General features: G+C 55.6%; 2 protein-coding genes across 2 annotated transcripts in view; one reads left to right on the top strand and one right to left on the bottom strand.

Moving 5' to 3' along the window:
- slc8a4a (solute carrier family 8 member 4a) overlaps positions 1–22,570 on the top strand; it is a 903,507-nt gene that overhangs the window by 773,415 nt on the left and 107,522 nt on the right.
- Positions 11,141–22,570, bottom strand: part of LOC140400171 (ras-related protein Rab-1B-like) — a gene marked incomplete at its 5' end in the record, with an annotated part of 36,728 nt that continues 25,298 nt past the window's right edge. The window contains 2 exons of the mRNA XM_072489638.1: positions 11,141–12,154; positions 12,902–13,033. Coding sequence (XP_072345739.1) covers positions 11,960–12,154; positions 12,902–13,033 — 327 coding nt within the window. The remainder of the gene's footprint in view (positions 12,155–12,901; positions 13,034–22,570) is intronic.

Genomic DNA, 22,570 nt, shown 5'->3' with positions numbered 1-22,570 from the left:
TTCTCCCCACTCCCCATGGGAGCGCGTCCCACACTCTCCCCACTCCCCTGGGAGCGAGTCCCACATTCTCCCCACTCCCCATGGGAGCGAGTCCACATTCTCCCCACTCCCCGTGGGAGCGAGTCCTACATTCTCCCCACTCCCCCATGGGAGCGTGTCCCACACTCTCCCCTCTCCCCGTGAGAGCGAATCCCACATTCTCCCCGCTCCCCGTGGGAGCGAGTCCTACATTCTCCCCACTCCCCATGGGAGCGCGTCCCACATTCTCCCCCCACTCCCCGTGGGAGCGAGTCCCACATTCTCCCCACTCCCCGTGGGAGCGAGTCCCACATTCTCCCCACTCCCCGTGGGAGCGCGTCCCACATTCTCCCCACTCCCCGTGGGAGCGAGTCCCACATTCTCCCCACTCCCCGTGGGAGCGAGTCCCACATTCTCCCCACTCCCCATGGGAGCGCGTCCCACACTCTCCCCACTCCCCGTGGGAGCGAGTCCCACATTCTCCCCACTCTGGGGGAAGAAACCTCTCCCTATCTCGGTCCGAAATGCTTCACCCTGGTGTTTTTCAAACTTTCTTTTACCGTCGCCCCGCGTTTACCGAACGGCCGACTCTCGCGACCCACGCCACAATCCCAAAAGACATTGTTACTTTCGAAAACGTTGGCACTTCCGCATTGTTAAATGTCAAATTGTGAATTGGGCTTTTGTTTCACCTTGAGCGACAGCCCCTGACACAGGGTGTAACTCAGGATTAATTGAAATTAAACTCGAAACCTCCACTTCGGAAACAGGAGCCGTAACGGCTGCAATAAAGACACAGTTGGGCAGAACGTCGCTGGACGCTGGTCAGTTTCCCAGGTAGATATACAAGACTAAAAACATGCTTAACAAAATCAATGCTGGGCACTGCTCAACTGACCAAAGTGCAAAAACGGGCCGACCCAATTCCATCCCAGACACCTGCAACACTTAACCAGCTCCTGTACACGTGAGCATACCTTATTCGCCAGCTAGTGCCGTCCTTGGAGGACAATGAAGCTCAACGCAAAAGTCCTTGCGGTACAGGAAACGGTTCAGCGGATGGGAGTCCATCTTGCCACACGGCAGCGACGCACTGCTGCCTCGCCGCCCCGAGGGCCCGGCCTCGATCCCGGCCCCCGGGGGGGGGGGTCACCGTCCACGTGTGGAGTTTGCACATTCTCCCCGTGTCTGCGTGGGGTCTCACCCCCCCCCCCCCCACAACCCGAAACGATGTGCAGGGCGGGTGGATTGGCCGCGCTAAATTGCCACATAATTGGGGGGGGGGGGGGGGGGGGGGGGAACAATTGGGTACTCTTACATTTTTTTAACATTCGGAAGTGGACATAGGGGTGGAGGGGGTTGTGCACCTGGGTTAACTGAGAGATGAAAGACGCAGGGGGGTTTGTTAGTGACACACTGAACTCAAGAAATAATACAGATCCCGACATTGAAACACGGCAGCAGGGAATACCGCCCAAAGAGAATTTTCCATGTCTCCGACTGCGGACTGCCCCCACTACACTGTGTTCCAGAGAGGCAAGGAAGTCCCATCTGCCTCGGATGGTCATACACTGTACTGCAGACAGCTTATTTAGAGAGAAAATGGTCTTGGTGATCGCTTTTAGAACATAGAACGTATGTACAGCACAGAACAGGCCCTTCGGCCCTCGATGTTGTGCCGAGCATTGTCCGAAACCAAGATCAAGCTATCCCACTCCCTGTCATTCTGGTGTGCTCCATGTGCCTATCCAATAACCGCTTGAAAGTTCCTAAAGTGTCCGACTCCACTATCACAGCAGGCAGTCCATTCCACACCCTAACCACTCTCTGAGTAAAGAACCTACCTCGGACATTCCGCCTATATCTCCCACCCTGAACCTTATAGTTATGCCCCCTTGTAACAGCTACATCCACCCGAGGAAATAGTCTCTGAACGTCCACTCTATCTATCCCCCTCATCATCTTATAAACCTCTATTAAGTCGCCTCTCATCCTCCTTCGGGGCATTCTACATAATCCCTTGACCCCTAATGTGTGAGGCAGGTAGGTTTGATGTGGACTGCACTCGATGCAGGGAAGCTAGAAACAGACGTCTAACACAGGAGAAGATCCAACACTGTTTTATTCAACGAAAGAACTGATATACATATTCAGCTGTGGGTCGCACTATACTGAACTGACTGAGGACCTTGTACTAACCTGACCAGACTTACTAACTACCGCATGGTGTTTGCACTTGCTAGCTCGTGGACTCCGACTGTCTCAGTAGCTGGGTCCCGAGAGAGCGGGAAACCTAGTGCCCTCTGGCTTTATAGTGGTGATGTCCTGTCTGGTGATTGGCTGCACTGTGCTGTGTGCTTACTGGTCATCCTGTGAGTCAATCACTGCCTTGGGTGAACGGCATCTCATTATATACTTGAGTGGATATTATGACAACCCCCACTTTGAAAATCACTGGTCCACCCTGAATCCTCAGACTGTGATCCCTGGTTCTGGACTATCAGGAACATCCTTCCTGCATCGACCCTGTCCGGTCCTGTTAGAATTTTATGAGTCTCGATGAGATCCCCCCTTCGTTCTTCTGAACTCCAGCGAGAACAATCCCAACCTCGTCAATCTCTCCTCGTATGACAGTCCCGCCATCCCTGGAATCAGTCTGGTAAACCTTCGCTGCGCTCCCTCGAGAGCAAGAACATCCTTCCTCAGAGAAGGAGACCAGAACTGCTCACAATACTCCAGGTGTGTCCTCACCAAGGCCCTGTGCAATTGCAGCAACACATCCCAGCTCCTGTACTCGAATCCTCTCGCGATTGTAAGGGGCCCTTCCATTTCCTCCTGTCAACTCCCTCTCCACTTCCTCATTTTCCATTTCTGCTGTTACACTTTCCACCCGTGGATGTTTAATGGACCTGTGACTTTAAGGCGAAGCAGTCTTTGAGAAACCTTTCATTCAAACAAGCAGATTCCAGAAGGCTCTGCCCGGATGGATTGATTTGGGCTGATGGTCAACGAATTGGCCCAAAGGACCGTGCTCTGTCCCGTGACAGGGCGGCGATTGGGTCGTACCCCCCTGGAATGTTTTTTTTCCCCACAAGCCGCGAGGTTCCACTTTAGTTTCACTTTTGGTTTTGCAGACCGGGTGGAGGATTCCAACCATTTATCTCCTGCTAAACTCTCCGTAAGGCAGAGGACTCTCGCACCAGTAAGTCTGGATACAATTCTCTTGGGAATGCAAAGGTTTGAGGTCAAACCACGAGCTGAAGGCAAGGTTTGCTATGGGGCGAAGTGTCTCCAGAAAAAGAGGCCTGGAAAATAAAACACAAACTAAAAGCAGAGTGTTTTTATTTATAAATTTCAGAGTACCCAATTCATTTTTTCCAATGAAGGGGCAATTTAGCGCGGCCAATCCACCTGCCCTGCACATCTTTGGGTTGTGGGGGCGAAACCCACGCAGACACAGGGAGAATGTGCAAACTCCACACGGACAGTGACCCGGGGCCGGGATCGAACCATCGGAGGGGCAGCACCGCGGAGGCCCTGGGTCAGGTTTGCTAATGGTATGCAAACGGTGTTTACCGTACGTGTGGACTGGAACGCATTGACGCCTTATCGAGGCGACGGGGGAATTGCGATTAGATGTGAACCCAGAGTCCGCCACGATTTCGGCATCAAAACCGGTTCTCTGCCCGTGTTTCCGGTGTCGGCCAACAGAGAATCTCGCCCCTTATCTTTTGACCTCAACCCTTATTATTTTTACCCCTTTTGCCCCCCTCTGTGTTTGTCTGCATTTTGCTGGTTATAAATAAACAGTAATTGTGTTTACATTTACAAACCTGGTGACTGTAATTATTGGGCAGCCAAGGACCAAAGACTTTGGGCATTTCTCTGAATTATTGGTTAGTTCACTTGTGTTGTGGCCCCGGGGCATGTGGGGCTCGAATTGACCGTGCGCTGGCCCAGAGTGTGGTCACACGATGAAGGCCAACATACCTTTTGCCTGCTGTACCTCCATACTTACCTTCAGTGACTGGTGTCCGAGGACACCCAGGTCCCGCTGCACATTCCCCCCCGGATTTCTGGCCTTCCGAAAGTAGTCTGCCTTCCTGTTTTCTTTAAATATAAATTTAGAGTACCCAATTATTTTTTTTCCCCCCAAGGGGCAATTTAGCCAATCCACCCACCCTGCACACCTTTGGGTTGTGGGGGCGAAACCCACGCAGACACGGGGAGAATGTGCAAACTCCACACGGACAGTGTCCCAGGGCCGGGATTCGAACCTGGGTCCTCAGCGCCGTAGGCAGCAGCGCTAACCGCTGTTGCCTTCCTGTTTTTGGTATAAACTGGATAACCTCGCATTTATCTTACAATTTACAGTGCAGGAGGCCGTTCGGGCCCATCGGGTCTGCACCGGCCCTTGGAAGGAGCACCCCACTTAAGCCCCACACCTCCACCCCTATCCCTGTAACCCCACCCAACCTTTTTGGACACCAAGGACAATTTAGCGCGGCCGATCCACCCTAACCTGCACATCTTTGGACTGTGGGAGGAAACCGGAGCACCCGGAGGAAACCCACGCGCACACGGGGGAGAACGTGCAGACTCCGCACAGCCAGTGACCCAAGCCGGGAATCGAACCCGGGACCCTGGGAGCTGTGAAGCAACTGTGCTAACCACTGTGCTACCTTATCCAAATTATACTGCATCTGCCATTCGTTTGCCCACTCACTCAGCCTGTCCAAATCACACTGAAGGATCTCCATACCCTCCTCACAGCTCACCCTCCCACCAAGTGGAAACCATTCATTGATTTCTTCAGGGAGGGGGGGGTTGAGTAAGGGGGTTAAAATGGGGAAGGTCGATATGGGTATTGGGGAGCTTGGGATGTGTGTGTTTGTTTAGGTCGATTCTTTTGTGCATATATGTAAAAAGCCTTGAATAAAAATATTTTTGAAAAACCCGTGGTTGATTTAACAGCAGTTAGCACTGTTGCTTCACAGCGCCAGGGTCCCGGGATTGATTCCCAGTTTGGGGTCACTGTCTGTGCGGAATCTGCACGTTCTCCCCCGTGCCTGCGTGGGTTTCCTCCGGATGCTCCGGTTTCCTCCCACAAGTCCCGAAAGACGTGCTTGTTGGGTGAATTGGACATTCTGAATTCTCCCTCCGTGTACCCGAACAGGCGCCGGAATGTGGCGACGAGGGGATTTTCACAGTAACTTCATTGCAGCGTTAATGTAAACCTACTTGTGACAATAATAAAAGATTATTATTATTAGCTATCCCCTTCCTGGAATCCTTCTCCCTGACTGGGATACATCTTTGTAACAGGGAGGTCAGCCTGGTCGAACCTCTGTCCAGAGGGATGGGCCCGATGTCCTGTCTGTCCCAGTCCCAGACCAGCCAACACCCCCACTGAAAGACTAAAACCAAGTTCCAAAACAGAGATCCAAGAGTGACTTTATTACAGTTCTGTGAAGCCACAAGCGTGTCAAATCATGATAATAACCAGGAGCAGCCTCGGTGTTTAACGGCAGGAACCAGCTTCCTGAATCTTATAAACGGAACAAAGTCTGGACCTGCGCTCACAGACAAAATGCAAAGATTTTCAAAACACAAATAAACCATCAGGTGACAGATTTATTATATACATCATATCAGAGGGGGCGTCGGAGCTCAGATTCAGCACGGAGAGAGGGGCGTGGGGAAGGATCAGATATAGAGAGGAACAGATAGAATCAGATTAAAGAGAAAGGATAGAGGACGAGACACAGACAGAGAGGAGACAGACACAGAGAGAAAGAGAGACAGACACAGAGAGAAGAGAGACAGACACAGAGAGAAAGAGAGACAGACAGAGAGAGGGAGAGACAGAGAGAGGGAGAGACAGAGAGAGGGAGAGACAGAGAGAGGGAGAGACAGAGAGAGGGAGAGACAGACAGAGAGAGGGAGAGACAGACAGAGAGAGACAGACAGACAGAGAGACAGACAGAGAGAGGGAGAGACAGACAGAGAGAGGGAGAGACAGACAGAGAGATGGAGAGACAGACAGAGAGAGGAGAGACAGAGAGATGGACAGACAGACAGAGAGAGGGACAGACAGACAGAGAGAGGGAGAGACAGACAGAGAGAGGGAGAGACAGAATGATGGACAGACAGACAGAGAGAGGGAGAGACAGACAGAGAGAGGGAGAGACAGACAGATATGGAGGGAGAAAGACAGAGAGGGAGAAAGACAGAGAGGGAGAGAGACAGAGAGGCGACGGAGAGACAGACAGAGAAGGAGAGCCAGAGAGAGGGAGGAAGAGGGAAGAGGGAGGAAGAGGGAGAGACAAAGAAGGCGAGACAGAGAGAGAGAGAGAGACACCAAACTTTCTGGGACCTGCCAACAGCCACCATTCTGACACACTCGGGGAGCTGACACACCCGGGGAGCTGACACACCCGGGGGAGCTGACACACCCGGGGGAGCTGACACACCCGGGGGAGCTGACACACCCGGGGGAGCTGACACACCCGGGGGAGCTGACACACCCGGGGGGGCCGACACACCGGGGGGGGCCGACACACCCGGGAAGCAGGGAGCTGACACACCCGGGGAGCTGACACGCCCGGGGGAGCTGACACGCCCGGGGGAGCCGACACACCCGGGGGAGCTGACACGTCCGGGGGAGCCCGGGGGAGCTGACACGCCCGGGGGAGCTGACACGCCCGGGGGAGCTGACACGCCCGGGGGAGCCGACACGCCCGGGGGAGCCGACACGCCCGGGGGAGCCGACACGCCCGGGGGAGCCGACACGCCCGGGGGAGCCGACACGCCCGGGGGAGCCGACACGCCCGGGGGAGCCGACACGCCCGGGGGAGCCGACACGCCCGGGGGAGCCGACACGCCCGGGGAGCCGACACGCCCGGGGAGCCGACACGCCCGGGGAGCCGACACGCCCGGGGGAGCCGACACGCCCGGGGGAGCCGACACGCCCGGGGGAGCCGACACGCCCGGGGGAGCCGACACGCCCGGGGAGCAGGGAGCTGACACACCCGGGGGAGCCGACACGCCCGGGGGAGCCGACACACCCGGGGAGCCGACACGCCCGGGGAGCCGACACGCCCGGGGGAGCCGACACGCCCGGGGGAGCCGACACGCCCGGGGGAGCCGACACGCCCGGGGGAGCCGACACGCCCGGGGAGCCGACACGCCCGGGGAGCCGACACGCCCGGGGAGCCGACACGCCCGGGGAGCCGACACGCCCGGGGAGCCGACACGCCCGGGGAGCCGACACGCCCGGGGAGCCGACACGCCCGGGGAGCCGACACGCCCGGGGAGCCGACACGCCCGGGGAGCCGACACGCCCGGGGGAGCCGACACGCCCGGGGAGCTGACACGCCCGGGGAGCTGACACACCCGGGGAGCTGACACACCCGGGGGAGCCGACACACTCGGGGGAGCCGACAAACTCGGGGGAGCCGACACACTCGGGGGAGCCGACACACTCGGGGGAGCCGACACACTCGGGGGAGCCGACACACTCGGGGGAGCCGACACACTCGGGGGAGCCGACACACTCGGGGGAGCCGACACACTCGGGGGAGCCGACACACTCGGGGGAGCCGACACACTCGGGGGAGCCGACACACCCGGGGGAGCCGACACACCCGGGGGAGCCGACACACCCGGGGGAGCCGACACACCCGGGGGAGCCGACACACCCGGGGGAGCCGACACACCCGGGGGAGCCGACACACCCGGGGGAGCCGACACACCCGGGGGAGCCGACACACCCGGGGGAGCCGACACACCCGGGGGAGCCGACACACCCGGGGGAGCCGACACACCCGGGGGAGCCGACACACCCGGGGGAGCCGACACACCCGGGGGAGCCGACACACCCGGGGGAGCCGACACACCCGGGGGAGCCGACACACCCGGGGGAGCCGACACACCCGGGGGAGCCGACACACCCGGGGGAGCCGACACACCCGGGGGAGCCGACACACCCGGGGGAGCCGACACACCCGGGGGAGCCGACACACCCGGGGGAGCCGACACACCCGGGGGAGCCGACACACCCGGGGGAGCCGACACACCCGGGGGAGCCGACACACCCGGGGGAGCCGACACACCCGGGGGAGCCGACACACCCGGGGGAGCCGACACACCCGGGGAGCCGACACACTCGGGGGAGCCGACACACTCGGGGGAGCCGACACACTCGGGGGAGCCGACACACTCGGGGGAGCTGTCACACTCGGGGGAGCCGACACACTCGGGGGAGCCGACACACTCGGGGGAGCTGTCACACTCGGGGGAGCCGACACACTCGGGGAGCTGTCACACTCGGGGGAGCTGACACACTCGGGGGAGCTGACACACCCGGGGGAGCTGTCACACTCGGGGGAGCTGACACACTCGGGGGAGCTGACACACCCGGGGGAGCTGACACACTCGGGGGAGCTGACACACCCGGGGAGCTGTCACACCCGGGGAGCTGACACGCCCGGGGAGCAGACACACCCGGGGAGCAGACACAGAGAACCCTGTTCCTTCCCCAGTCCCCCTCCTCACTCCCTCTACTCCCATCCCTGGCGGCCAAACCCTCAACACCAACGAGAGATCAGCTGAATCGCAAAGACCTGAACCACTCGGAGACACCTCCACCCCCCCTATCAGCTCCCGTCGCTGCCCCGCAGAGCTGGGGTGTGGGGTGGTCACGCAACGGGGCCCAGGGCTCACAATAGGATCGGCACAAACAGCCAGTGGCAGCCAGATGATCAACTATGTAGGCATCGCAACTGTCAACGCCAGCAATTGGGAGAGTGTCAGGTTGTGATCGGCGGGGGAACCCCCCCCCCCAAACCACAGCCCAGCCCAATAACACGGGACAGGGTGGCCAGGGCTGGAGTTACTGTAGACCCTCCCCCCTCCACATTGCTGCAAGTCCCCCATGCCAAACACACCTCGGGGACGTGTCCCCCCCGAGGCCTCCAGACAATAGTGCAATTGGCAGTGACATAGGCGGGGACGGACACAGCGTGGACTGGGGGAGGGGGGAGAGACTGGGGGGAGGGGGGAGAGTGGGGGGAGACTGGGGTAACGAGAGACAGAGACTGGGGTGGGGGTGAAAGAGAGTCTAGGGTAACGAGGCAGAGACTGGGGGTAAGGGGGGGGGTCAGGTTAATGACTGGGGCGGGGGCTGTCAGCAGGTTGATGGATAGGAAAGGGGAGCCAATAGGAAAATGGGATATACTGGGGGTTACGGTGAAAATCAGTCCTGGGCCAGTCTGGCCAGGGCTTTGCTTTTTAATTACTTTGGGATCACACAAAGAGGACATGGAGAGAATCCACATGCGACACACATGAACGCAACACGCAGAGGAACCTTCACGTGACACACACACATGTAGAGGAATGCACACACGTAATGTGGACGCATACATGGTAAGAATCGGGAGGAGACTGCGACAAGCTCCATCAGAGGCAGACGACAGTGTTCAGCTCTCTCCTCTCTCTCTGTCTGGGTGTCTCTCTCTCTCTCAGAGCGGACAGACTGCAGTGTTCAGCTCTCTCCCCTCTCTCTCTGTCTGGGTGTCTCTCTCTCTCAGAGCGGACAGACTGCAGTGTTCAGCTCTCTCCCCTCTCTCTCTGTCTGGGTGTCTCTCTCTCAGAGCAGACAGACTGCAGTGTTCAGCTCTCTCCCCTCTCTCTGTCTGGGTGTCTCTGTCTCTCAGAGCGGACAGACTGCAGTGTTCAGCTCTCTCCTCTCTCTCTGTCTGGGTGTCTCTCTCTCTCTCAGAACAGACAGACTGCAGTGTGCAGCTCTCTCCCCTCTCTCTCTGTCTGGGTGTCTCTCTCTCTCAGAGCGGACAGACTGCAGTGTTCAGCTCTCTCCCCTCTCTCTGTCTGGGTGTCTCTCAGAGCGGACAGACTGCAGTGTTCAGCTCTCTCCCCTCTCTCTGTCTGGGTGTCTCTCTCTCAGAGCGGACAGACTGCAGTGTTCAGCTCTCTCCCCTCTCTCTGTCTGGGTGTCTCTCTCTCTCTCAGAGCGGACAGACTGCAGTGTTCAGCTCTCTCCCCTCTCTCTCTGTCTGGGTGTCTCTCTCTCTCAGAGCGGACAGACTGCAGTGTTCAGCTCTCTCCTCTCTCTCTGTCTGGGTGTCTCTCTCTCTCAGAGCGGACAGACTGCAGTGTTCAGCTCTCTCCCCTCTCTCTCTGTCTGGGTGTCTCTCTCTCAGAGCAGACAGACTGCAGTGTTCAGCTCTCTCCCCTCTCTCTGTCTGGGTGTCTCTCTCTCTCAGAGCGGACAGACTGCAGTGTTCAGCTCTCTCCCCTCTCTCTGTCTGGGTGTCTCTGTCTCTCAGAGCGGACAGACTGCAGTGTGCAGCTCTCTCCCCTCTCTCTCTGTCTGGGTGTCTCTCTCTCTCAGAGCGGACAGACTGCAGTGTTCAGCTCTCTCCCCTCTCTCTGTCTGGGTGTCTCTCAGAGCGGACAGACTGCAGTGTTCAGCTCTCTCCCCTCTCTCTGTCTGGGTGTCTCTCTCTCAGAGCGGACAGACTGCAGTGTTCAGCTCTCTCTCCTCTCTCTCTGTCTGGGTGTCTCTCTCTCAGAGCGGACAGACTGCAGTGTTCAGCTCTCTCCCCTCTCTCTGTCTGGGTGTCTCTCTCTCAGAGCGGACAGACTGCAGTGTTCAGCTCTCTCTCCTCTCTCTCTGTCTGGGTGTCTCTCTCTCTCTCTCAGAGCGGACAGACTGCAGTGTTCAGCTCTCTCCCCTCTCTCTCTGTCTGGGTGTCTCTCTCTCTCAGAGCGGACAGACTGCAGTGTTCAGCTCTCTCCCCTCTCTCTGTCTGGGTGTCTCTCTCTCAGAGCGAACAGACTGCAGTGTTCAGCTCTCTCCCCTCTCTCTGTCTGGGTGTCTCTCTCAGAGCGGACAGACTGCAGTGTGCAGCTCTCTCCTCTCTCTGTCTGGGTGTCTCTCTCTCTCAGAGCGGACAGACTGCAGTGTTCAGCTCTCTCCTCTCTCTCTGTCTGGGTGTCTCTCTCTCTCAGAGCGAACAGACTGCAGTGTTCAGCTCTCTCCCCTCTCTCTGTCTGGGTGTCTCTCTCTCTCTCAGAGCGGACAGACGACAGTGTTCAGCTCTCTCCCCTCTCTCTGTCTGGGTGTCTCTCTCAGAGCGGACAGACTGCAGTGTTCAGCTCTCTCCCCTCTCTCTGTCTGGGTGTCTCTCTCTCAGAGCGGACAGACTGCAGTGTTCAGCTCTCTCCCCTCTCTCTGTCTGGGTGTCTCTCTCTCAGAGCGGACAGACTGCAGTGTTCAGCTCTCTCCTCTCTCTCTGTCTGGGTGTCTCTCAGAGCGGACAGACTGCAGTGTTCAGCTCTCTCCCCTCTCTCTGTCTGGGTGTCTCTGTCTCTCAGAGCGGACAGACTGCAGTGTTCAGCTCTCTCCCCTCTCTCTGTCTGGGTGTCTCTCTCTCTCTCAGAACAGACAGACTGCAGTGTGCGGCTCTCCCCTCTCTCTGTCTGGGTGTCTCTCTCTCTCAGAGCGGACAGACTGCAGTGTTCAGCTCTCTCCCCTCTCTCTCTGTCTGGGTGTCTCTCTCTCTCAGAGCGGACAGACTGCAGTGTTCAGCTCTCTCCCCTCTCTCTGTCTGGGTGTCTCTGTCTCTCAGAGCCGGGACAGTGGGGCTGTATGGTGACACTGCCATCTCTACCCACCCTCCCCAAGCAGTGACAGGAACAGAAAGAATCAGAGGATTAGAAGGAGAGCTACAAAAGGTGCAGGTGTGCAGAGGAAATGTGCTCCCTGGGCGGGGAGAGGCGCAGGGTGGGGGGGGGGGGATGAGGGGGCGGTGACGATTGTTACATTCATCCCTCTCCCTCCCACTCCCCGGTTCCGGGAGACGGACGTCAGTGGCCTCTCCAGCACCCCTCGCCATGCGCACAAACCCGTGCCCCCTCAGCAGCAGCCCCCACCAGCCGGTTTCACGGGGGTGCTGTCAATTTTCAGGTTGGGCCTGTCGCTCCCCACAGTTGCCCCAGGACCCATTCTCCTCTTGATCTCGGCAGCCATGGTCATGAAGGCTTGCTCCACATTGGTGGCATTCTTCGCACTGGTCTCCAAGAACGGAATTCCTAACGAGTCTGCAAATTCCTACCGGTGAAAAGTACAATTGTCACCGCTCCAGACAGTCACTAAGTCAGCGTGTGTGGGACCCGTACCCCAGTCAGAGTCAGTGTGTGTGGGACCCGTACCCCAGTGAGAGTCAGAGTGTGTGGGACCCGTACCCCAGTCAGAGTCAGTGTGTGTGGGACCCGTACCCCAGTGAGAGTCAGCGTGTGTGGGACCCGTACCCCAGTGAGAGTCAGTGTGTGTGGGACCCGTACCCCAGTGAGAGTCAGTGTGTGTGGGACCCGTACCCCAGTGAGAGTGAGTGTGTGTGGGACCCGTACCCCAGTGAGAGTCAGTGTGTGTGGGACCCGTACCCCAGTGAGAGTCAGTGTGTGTGGGACCCGTACCCCAGTGAGAGTCAGTGTGTGTGGGACCCGTACCCCAGTGAGAGTCAGTGTGTGTGGGACCCGTACCCCAGTGAGAGTCAGTGTGTGTGGGACCCGTACCCCAGTGAGTGTCAGTGTGTGTGGAACCCGTACCCCAGTGAGAGTCAGTGTGTGTGGGACCCGTACCCCAGTGAGAGTCAGTGTGTGTGGGACCCGTACCCCAGTGAGTGTCAGTGTGTGTGGGTCCCGTACCCCAGTGAGAGTCAGTGTGTGTGGGACCCGTACCCCAGTGAGAGTCAGTGTGTGTGGGACCCGTACCCCAGTGAGAGTCAGTGTGTGTGGGACCCCGTACCCCAGTGAGAGTCAGTGTGTGTGATCTGTACCTTCCACTCTCTCCACTCACCTTCGCTGTCGTATAATCCACTAATTTTTTGGTGGTGAGGTCACATTTGTTTCCTACTAACAATTTGTTGACGTTTTCACTGGCATATCGATCTATCTCCTGGAGCCATTGCTTGACGTTCGTGTAGGATTCCTGCATTGACAGAGATCTGGGTTAGAACGCAGAGAGAGACACCTAACTCTGCCCCCCCCCCCTCAAACTGGCCAAATCTTTCACCCAGCCGCAGTGAGTACCAGGTGAGGACAAAGTTCCTCCGATTAAATATCGGGAAGCCTTCCCGGCTCCCAATCTCCACTCCCCAGTGACCATTTCCGCCCCTCTCCCCGGGAACAGTCCGAGATTAAACCGGTCTCGCTGTAGCCTTGGGGGCGGGGCGGGGGAGGGGGGGGGCCACGTTCTGTCCTGACATGAGTTTCAGACCTCCTATTCGCTCTCCCACGTTCTACCCTCCGGAAACCTTGTGCACGATAACACCCAGATCCCTCTGCACCTCGGGATTCCGCAGTCGTTCTCCGTTTGAGTAAGACTCTGCTTCTTTATTTTTCCTGTCGAAGTGAACACCTTCGCACCTACTCAACATCCTCCAGCTGCCAGATTGTGGGCCGGCTCGCTCAAGCCATCTGTATCCACCTGTAAACTCCGCACGTCTTCTTCGCAACGTCCTCTCCTACCTTTGCGTCGTCTGCCAAGTTGGCTACCGTGCCTTACTCCCCTTCGACTAGGCCACTGGTATGAATTGTACAAAGTTGAGGTCCCACCACTGACCCCTGTGGGTGTCCACTCGTCACATTCTGCCAATCAGAGAAAGCCTCATTTATGCATAATCTCTGCTTCCTGCCGGTCCGGCCAAGTCCAGTCCAGGTTTATTCGTCACACCCACACCATGGGCTCTTAGCTCCCGCAATAATTTTGGATGTGGCAGCTTATCCAAAGTCTTTGGATTCCAATCAACATCATTTGGTGCTTCATTCCTGCAGTGTGTCATTCCTCCTTCCAGCTGCAATTGATTCTTTAACCAATAAAGTTCCCCACCCCCCCCCCCACCCACCTTTCTTATCCCCTTCTCTGTCCAGCCTGAAAACTCTACATCCAGGAATGTTAAGTTGCCATTGTTGCCCCTCCTCGAGCATTACAGGCGACGGTATCATTTTAAAGAAAAATTACAGGACCCAATTCTTTTTATCCCCAATTAAGGGGCAATTTAGCGTGGACAATCCACCCACCCCTGCATATCTTTGGGACCCCCGCAGACACGGGGAGAAGGTGCAAACTCCACCCGGCAGTGACCCGGGGCCGGGGTCGAACCTGGGACCTCGGCGCCGTGAGGCTGCTGTGCTAACCCACTGCGCCGCCCCTAACAGTGATGATATCCAGGGGCTGGTTTAGCACACTGGGCTAAATCGCTGGCTTTGAAAGCAGACCAAGGCAGGCCAGCAGCACGGTTCGATTCCCGGACCAGCCTCCCCGAACAGGTGCCGGAATGTGGCGACTAGGGGCTTTTCACAGTAACTTCATTTGAAGCCTACTTGTGACAATAAGCGGCTTTCATTCATTTTCATATTGGCTGCCATGAGTTCACCTGTGCCCGCGCTCACAGCTTTATTTGTCATACAGACCTTTTTAACGGCTGAATTCCTGTGCTGTACACTTTTTAACCTGTCCTGTTTGTCGTTCAGGCACTGGTTCTTCGTCTCCTGGTCCCGGCTCTGCATTTGCAGTCGGGTTTTCGATCCCCCCTCCCACGGAGACCACTAGCAAATCGCCCTGCGAGAATATTTGCCCCAGTCGAGTTCCGGGGAGGACCAGCCTGTCTTGTGCAGGGCCCACCGCCTCCGAGATCCGATGCCCTCCCCGCAACGTCAGCTTTCCAGCCACATGTTGAATCGCTTCACTCTCGCCCGAACGCGGGGCTGGGAGCAATCCTGAGGTTGCTGCTTTAGAGAGCCTGTTTCTCAATCCCCTTCCCAGCTCACTCAAGTCTGCTTTCAGGACATCGCGCGCCCCCCCCCCTCGTACCCAGGTCACGGGACCCAACATGGACCGCGGTCTCCAGCTGGTCACCCTACCCCAGAGGAATGTCCTGCAGCTACTCAATGACATCCCTGGGCCAGGTGCCAGAGAGGCATTATGCCATCCCGGAGTCAAGGATACGGCCACAGGAACCCTCCAAGGTTTATGCGTTCTTCCAAGACCGGACCCTTGTCAATCGTCACCCTCCCAAGGTCCTTATGAAGAGAGAGCTGAATCTGGAGGCTGTAGGAACAGGCTTTGGGCTGACTGGGAGTTGGGATTGTAGAGCAGCGGTGGCTAAGGGGAGAGTTGGGAGAAATGGGATTTGAGGGAGTTGGGGATTGGAGGAATGGGATTTGAGGGAGAGCTGGGATTGGAGGAATGGATTTGAGGGAGTTGGGGATTGGAGGAATGGGATTTGAGGGAGAGTTGGGATTGGAGGAATGGGATTTGAGGGAGAGCTGGGATTGGAGGAATGGGATTTGAGGGAGTTGGGGATTGGAGGAATGGGATTTGAGGGAGTTGGGGATTGGAGGGATGGGAATTGAGGGAGAGTTGGGATTGGAGGGATGGGATTGAGGGAGAGTCGGGGATTGGAGGAATGTGATTTGAGGGAGTCGGGCATTGGAGGCATGGGATTTGAGGGAGAGTTGGGGATTGGACGGATGGGATTTGAGGGAGTCGGGGATTGGAAGAATGGGATTTGAGGGAGTTGGGGATTTGAGGGAGTTGGGGATTGGAGGGATGGGATTCGAGGGAGTCGAGGATTGGAGGAATGGGATTTGAGGGAAAGTTGGGATTGGAGCAATGGGATTTGAGGGAGTTGGGGATTGGAGGAATGGGTTTTGAGGGAGAGTTGGGGATTGGACGGATGGGATTTGAGGGAGTCGGGGATTGGAAGAATGGGATTTGAGGGAAAGTTGGAATTGGAGGAATGGGATTGGAGGAAGTTGGGGATTGGAGGAATGGGATTTGAGGGAGTTGGGGATTGGGGGAATGGGATTTGAGGGAGAGAGAGGGGATTGGAGGAATAGGATTTGAGGGAGAGTTGGGGATTGGAGGAATGAGATTTGAGGGAGTTGGGGATTTGGGGATTGGAGGAAATGGATTTGAGGGAGTTGGGGATTGGAGGAATGGGATTTGAGGAAGAGAGAGGGGATTGGAGGAATGGGATTTGAGGGAGTTGGGGACTGGAGGGATGGGATTTGAGGGAGTTGGGGATTGGAGGGATGGGATTTGAGGGAGTCGAGGATTGGAGGAATGGGATTTGAGGGAAAGTTGGGATTGGAGCAATGGGATTTGAGGGAGTTGGGGATTGGAGGAATGGGTTTTGAGGGAGAGTTGGGGATTGGACAGATGGGATTTGAGTGAGTTGGGATTGGAAGAATGGGATTTGAGGGAAAGTTGGGATTGGAGGAATGGGATTGGAGGGAGTTGGGGATTGGAGGAATGGGATTGGAGGGAGTTGGGGATTGGAGGAATGGGATTTGAGGGAGAGAGAGGGGATTGGAGGAATGGGATTTGAGGGAGAGTTGGGGATTGGAGGAATGAGATTTGAGGGAGTTGGGGATTGGAGGGATGGGATTTGAGGGAGTTGGGGATTGGAGGAATGGGATTTGAGGGAGAGAGGGGGGATTGGAGGAATGGGATTTGAGGGAGTTGGGGATTGGAGGAATGGGATTTGAGGGAGTTGGGGTTGGAGGAATGGGATTTGAGGGGGAGTCTGGGGTTGGAGGAATGGGATTTGAGGGGGAGTCTGGGGTTGGAGGAATGGGATTTGAGGGGGAGTCGGGGACTGGAGGAATGGGATTTGAGGCAGAGTTGGGATTGGAGAAATGGGATTTGAGGGAGTTGGGATTTGGAGGAATGGGATTTAAGGGAGGGAGAAGGGATTGGAGGAATGGGATTTGAGGGAGAGTTGGGGATTGGAGGAATGGGATTTGAGGGAGTTGGGGATTGGAGGAATGGGATTTGAGGGAGTTGGGGATTGGAGGAATGGGATTTGAGGGAGAGTTGGGATTGGAGGAATGGGATTAGAGGGAGTTGGGGATTGGAGGAATGTGAATTGAGGGAGTTGGAGATTGGAGGAATGGGATTTGAGGGAGAGTTGGGATTGGAGGAATGGGATTTGAGGGAGAGTTGGGATTGGAGGAATGGGATTAGAGGGAGTTGGGGATTGGAGGAATGTGAATTGAGGGAGTTGGAGATTGGAGGAATGGGATTTGAGGGAGTTGGGGATTGGAGGGATGGGATTTGAGGGAGAGTTGGGATTGGAGGGATGAGATTTGAGGGAGAGTCGGGGATTGGAGGAATGGGATTTGAGGGAGTCGGGGATTGGAGGGATGGGATTTGAGGGAGACTTGGGATTGGAGGAATGGGATTTGAGGGAGTTGGGGATTGGAGGAATGGGATTTGAGGGAGTTGGGGATTGGAGGGATGGGAATTGAGGGAGAGTTGGGATTGGAGGGATGGGATTTGAGGGAGAGTCGGGGATTGGAGGAATGGGATTTGAGGGAGCCGGGCATTGGAAGAATGGGATTTGAGGGAGAGTTGGGATTGGAGGAATGGGATTTGAGGGTGTTGGGGATTGGAGGGATGGGATTTGAGGGAGTCGAGGATTGGAGGAATGGGATTTGAGGGAAAGTTGGGATTGGAGCAATGGGATTTGAGGGAGTTGGGGATTGGAGGAATGGGTTTTGAGGGAGAGTTGGGGATTGGACGGATGGTATTTGAGGGAGTCGGGGATTGGAAGAATGGGATTTGAGGGAAAGTTGGAATTGGAGGAATGGGATTGAAGGGAGTTGGGGATTGGAGGAATGGGATTTGAGGGAGTTGGGGATTGGAGGAATGGGTTTTGAGGGAGAGAGAGGGGATTGGAGGAATAGGATTTGAGGGAGAGTTGGGGATTGGAGGAATGAAATTTGAGGGAGTTGGGGATTTGAGGGAGTTGGGGATTGGAGGAATGGGATTTGAGGGAGAGAGGGGGGAATGGAGGAATGGGATTTGAGGGAGTTGGGGAATGAAGGAATGGGATTTGAGGGAGTTGGGGATTGGAGGAATGGGATTTGAGGGGGAGTCGGCGATTGGAGGAATGGGATTTGAGGGAGAGTTGGGGATTGGAGGAATGGGATTTGAGGGAGTTGGGGATTGGAGGAAAGGGATTTGAGGGAGATGGGGATTGGAGGGATGGGATTTGAGGGAGAGTCGGGGATTGGAGGAATGTGATTTGAGGGAGTCGGGGATTGGAGGAATGGGATTTGAGGGAGAGTTGGGATTGGAGGAATGGGATTAGAGGGAGTTGGGGATTGGAGGAATGGGTTTTGAGGGAGAGTTGGGGATTGGACAGATGGGATTTGAGTGAGTTGGGATTGGAAGAATGGGATTTGAGGGAAAGTTGGGATTGGAGGAATGGGATTGGAGGGAGTTGGGGATTGGAGGAATGGGATTTGAGGGAGTTGGGGATTGGAGGAATGGGATTTGAGGGAGAGAGAGGGGATTGGAGGAATGGGATTTGAGGGAGAGTTGGGGATTGGAGGAATGAGATTTGAGGGAGTTGGGGATTGGAGGGATGGGATTTGAGGGAGTTGGGGATTAGAGGAATGGGATTTGAGGGAGAGAGGGGGGATTGGAGGAATGGGATTTGAGAGAGTTGGGGATTGGAGGAATGGGATTTGAGGGAGTTGGGGTTGGAGAATGGGATTTGAGGGGGAGTCGGGGATTGGAGGAATGGGATTTGAGGCAGAGTTGGGATTGGAGAAATGGGATTTGAGGGAGTTGGGATTTGGAGGAATGGGATTTAAGGGAGGGAGAAGGGATTGGAGGAATGGGATTTGAGGGAGAGTTGGGGATTGGAGGAATGGGATTTGAGGGAGTTGGGGATTGGAGGAATGGGATTTGAGGGAGTTGGGGATTGGAGGGATGGGATTTGAGGGAGAGTTGTGATTGGAGGGATGGGGTTTGAGGGAGAGTCGGGGATTGGAGGAATGTGATTTGAGGGAGTCGGGGATTGGAGGATTGGAATTTGAGGGAGAGTTGGGATTGGAGGAATGGGATTAGAGGGAGTTGGGGATTGGAGGAATGTGATTTGAGGGAGTTGGAGATTGGAGGAATGGGATTTGAGGGAGTTGGGGATTGGAGGGATGGGATTTGAGGGAGAGTTGGGATTGGAGGGATGGGATTTGAGGGAGAGTCGGGGATTGGAGGAATGGGATTTGAGGGAGTCGGGGATTGGAGGAATGGGATCTGAGGGAGAGTTGGGATTGGAGGAATGGGATTTGAGGGAGTTGGGGATTGGAGGAATGGGATTTGAGGGAGTTGGGGATTGGAGGGATGGGAATTGAGGGAGAGTTGGGATTGGAGGGATGGGATTTGAGGGAGAGTCGGGGATTGGAGGAATGGGATTTGAGGGAGCCGGGCATTGGAAGAATGGGATTTGAGGGAGAGTTGGGATTGGAGGAATGGGATTTGAGGGTGTTGGGGATTGGAGGGATGGGATTTGAGGGAGTCGAGGATTGGAGGAATGGGATTTGAGGGAAATTTGGGATTGGAGCAATGGGATTTGAGGGAGTTGGGGATTGGAGGAATGGGTTTTGAGGGAGAGTTGGGGATTGGACGGATGGGATTTGAGGGAGTCGGGGATTGGAAGAATGGGATTTGAGGGAAAGTTGGAATTGGAGGAATGGGATTGAAGGGAGTTGGGGATTGGAGGAATGGGATTTGAGGGAGTTGGGGATTGGAGGAATGGGATTTGAGGGAGAGAGAGGGGATTGGAGGAATAGGATTTGAGGGAGAGTTGGGGATTGGAGGAATGAAATTTGAGGGAGTTGGGGATTGGAGGAATGGGATTTGAGGGAGAGAGGGGGGAATGGAGGAATGGGATTTGAGGGAGTTGGGGAATGAAGGAATGGGATTTGAGGGAGTTGGGGATTGGAGGAATGGGATTTGAGGGGGAGTCGGGGATTGGAGGAATGGGATTTGAGGGAGAGTTGGGGATTGGAGGAATGGGATTTGAGGGAGTTGGGGATTGGAGGAAAGGGATTTGAGGGAGATGGGGATTGGAGGGATGGGATTTGAGGGAGAGTCGGGGATTGGAGGAATGTGATTTGAGGGAGTCGGGGATTGGAGGAATGGGATTTGAGGGAGAGTTGGGATTGGAGGAATGGGATTAGAGGGAGTTGGGGATTGGAGGAATGGGTTTTGAGGGAGAGTTGGGGATTGGACAGATGGGATTTGAGTGAGTTGGGATTGGAAGAATGGGATTTGAGGGAAAGTTGGGATTGGAGGAAAGGGATTGGAGGGAGTTGGGGATTGGAGGAATGGGATTTGAGGGAGTTGGGGATTGGAGGAATGGGATTTGAGGGAGAGAGAGGGGTTGGAGGAATGGGATTTGAGGGAGAGTTGGGGATTGGAGGAATGAGATTTGAGGGAGTTGGGGATTGGAGGGATGGGATTTGAGGGAGTTGGGGATTGGAGGAATGGGATTTGAGGGAGAGAGGGGGGATTGGAGGAATGGGATTTGAGGGAGAGAGGGGGGATTGGAGGAATGGGATTTGAGGGAGTTGGGGATTGGAGGAATGGGATTTGAGGGAGTTGGGGTTGGAGGAATGGGATTTGAGGGGGAGTCGGGGATTGGAGGAATGGGATTTGAGGCAGAGTTGGGATTGGAGAAATGGGATTTGAGGGAGTTGGGATTTGGAGGAATGGGATTTAAGGGAGGGAGAAGGGATTGGAGGAATGGGATTTGAGGGAGAGTTGGGGATTGGAGGAATGGGATTTGAGGGAGTTGGGGATTGGAGGAATGGGATTTGAGGGAGTTGGGGATTGGAGGGATGGGATTTGAGGGAGAGTTGTGATTGGAGGGATGGGATTTGAGGGAGAGTCGAGGATTGGAGGAATGTGATTTGAGGGAGTCGGGGATTGGAGGAATGGGATTTGAGGGAGAGTTGGGATTGGAGGAATGGGATTAGAGGGAGTTGGGGATTGGAGGAATGTGATTTGAGGGAGTTGGAGATTGGAGGAATGGGATTTGAGGGAGTTGGGGATTGGAGGGATGGGATTTGAGGGAGAGTTGGGATTGGAGGGATGGGATTTGAGGGAGCCGGGCATTGGAAGAATGGGATTTGAGGGAGAGTTGGGATTGGAGGAATGGGATTAGAGGGAGTTGGGGATTGGAGGAATGTGATTTGAGGGAGTTGGAGATTGGAGGAATGGGATTTGAGGGAGTTGGGGATTGGATGGATGGGATTTGAGGGAGAGTCGGGGATTGGAGGAATGGGATTTGAGGGAGTCGGGGATTGGAGGAATGGGATTTGAGGGAGAGTTGGGATTGGAGGAATGGGATTTGAGGGAGTTGGGGATTGGAGAAATGGGATTTGAGGGAGTTGGGGATTGGAGGGATGGGAATTGAGGGAGAGTTGGGATTGGAGGGATGGGATTTGAGGGAGAGTCGGGGATTGGAGGAATGGGATTTGAGGGAGCCGGGCATTGGAAGAATGGGATTTGAGGGTGAGTTGGGATTGGAGGAATGGGATTTGAGGGTGTTGGGGATTGGAGGGATGGGATTTGAGGGAGTCGAGGATTGGAGGAATGGGATTTGAGGGAAAGTTGGGATTGGAGCAATGGGATTTGAGGGAGTTGGGGATTGGAGGAATGGGTTTTGAGGGAGAGTTGGGGATTGGACGGATGGGATTTGAGGGAGTCGGGGATTGGAAGAATGGGATTTGAGGGAAAGTTGGAATTGGAGGAATTGGATTGAAGGGAGTTGGGGATTGGAGGAATGGGATTTGAGGGAGTTGGGGATTGGAGGAATGGGATTTGAGGGAGAGAGAGGGGATTGGAAGAATAGGATTTGAGGGAGAGTTGGGGATTGGAGGAATGAAATTTGAGGGAGTTGGGGATTTGAGGGAGTTGGGGATTGGAGGAATGGGATTTGAGGGAGAGAGGGGGGAATGGAGGAATGGGATTTGAGGGAGTTGGGGAATGAAGGAATGGGATTTGAGGGAGTTGGGGATTGGAGGAATGGGATTTGAGGGGGAGTCGGGGATTGGAGGAATGGGATTTGAGGGAGAGTTGGGGATTGGAGGAATGGGATTTGAGGGAGTTGGGGATTGGAGGAAAGGGATTTGAGGGAGATGGGGATTGGAGGGATGGGATTTGAGGGAGAGTCGGGGATTGGAGGAATGTGATTTTAGGGAGTCGGGGATTGGAGGAATGGGATTTGAGGGAGAGTTGGGGATTGGAGGAATGGGATTTGAGGGAGTTGGGGATTGGAGGAAAGGGATTTGAGGGAGATGGGGATTGGAGGGATATGATTTGAGGGAGAGTCGGGGATTGGAGGAATGTGATTTGAGGGAGTCGGGGATTGGAGGAATGGGATTTGAGGGAGAGTTGGGATTGGAGGAATGGGATTAGAGGGAGTTGGGGATTGGAGGAATGGGTTTTTAGGGAGAGTTGGGGATTGGACAGATGGGATTTGAGTGAGTTGGGATTGGAAGAATGGGATTTGAGGGAAAGTTGGGATTGGAGGAATGGGATTGGAGGGAGTTGGGGATTGGAGGAATGGGATTTGAGGGAGTTGGGGATTGGAGGAATGGGATTTGAGGGAGAGAGAGGGGATTGGAGGAATGGGATTTGAGGGAGAGTTGGGGATTGGAGGAATGA

Source organism: Scyliorhinus torazame, chromosome 24 (assembly GCF_047496885.1).
Source record: "Scyliorhinus torazame isolate Kashiwa2021f chromosome 24, sScyTor2.1, whole genome shotgun sequence".
NCBI lineage: Eukaryota > Metazoa > Chordata > Chondrichthyes > Carcharhiniformes > Scyliorhinidae > Scyliorhinus > Scyliorhinus torazame.
Note: the sequence above shows the minus strand (reverse complement) of the source record. Positions and strands in the feature narration are given on the sequence as shown.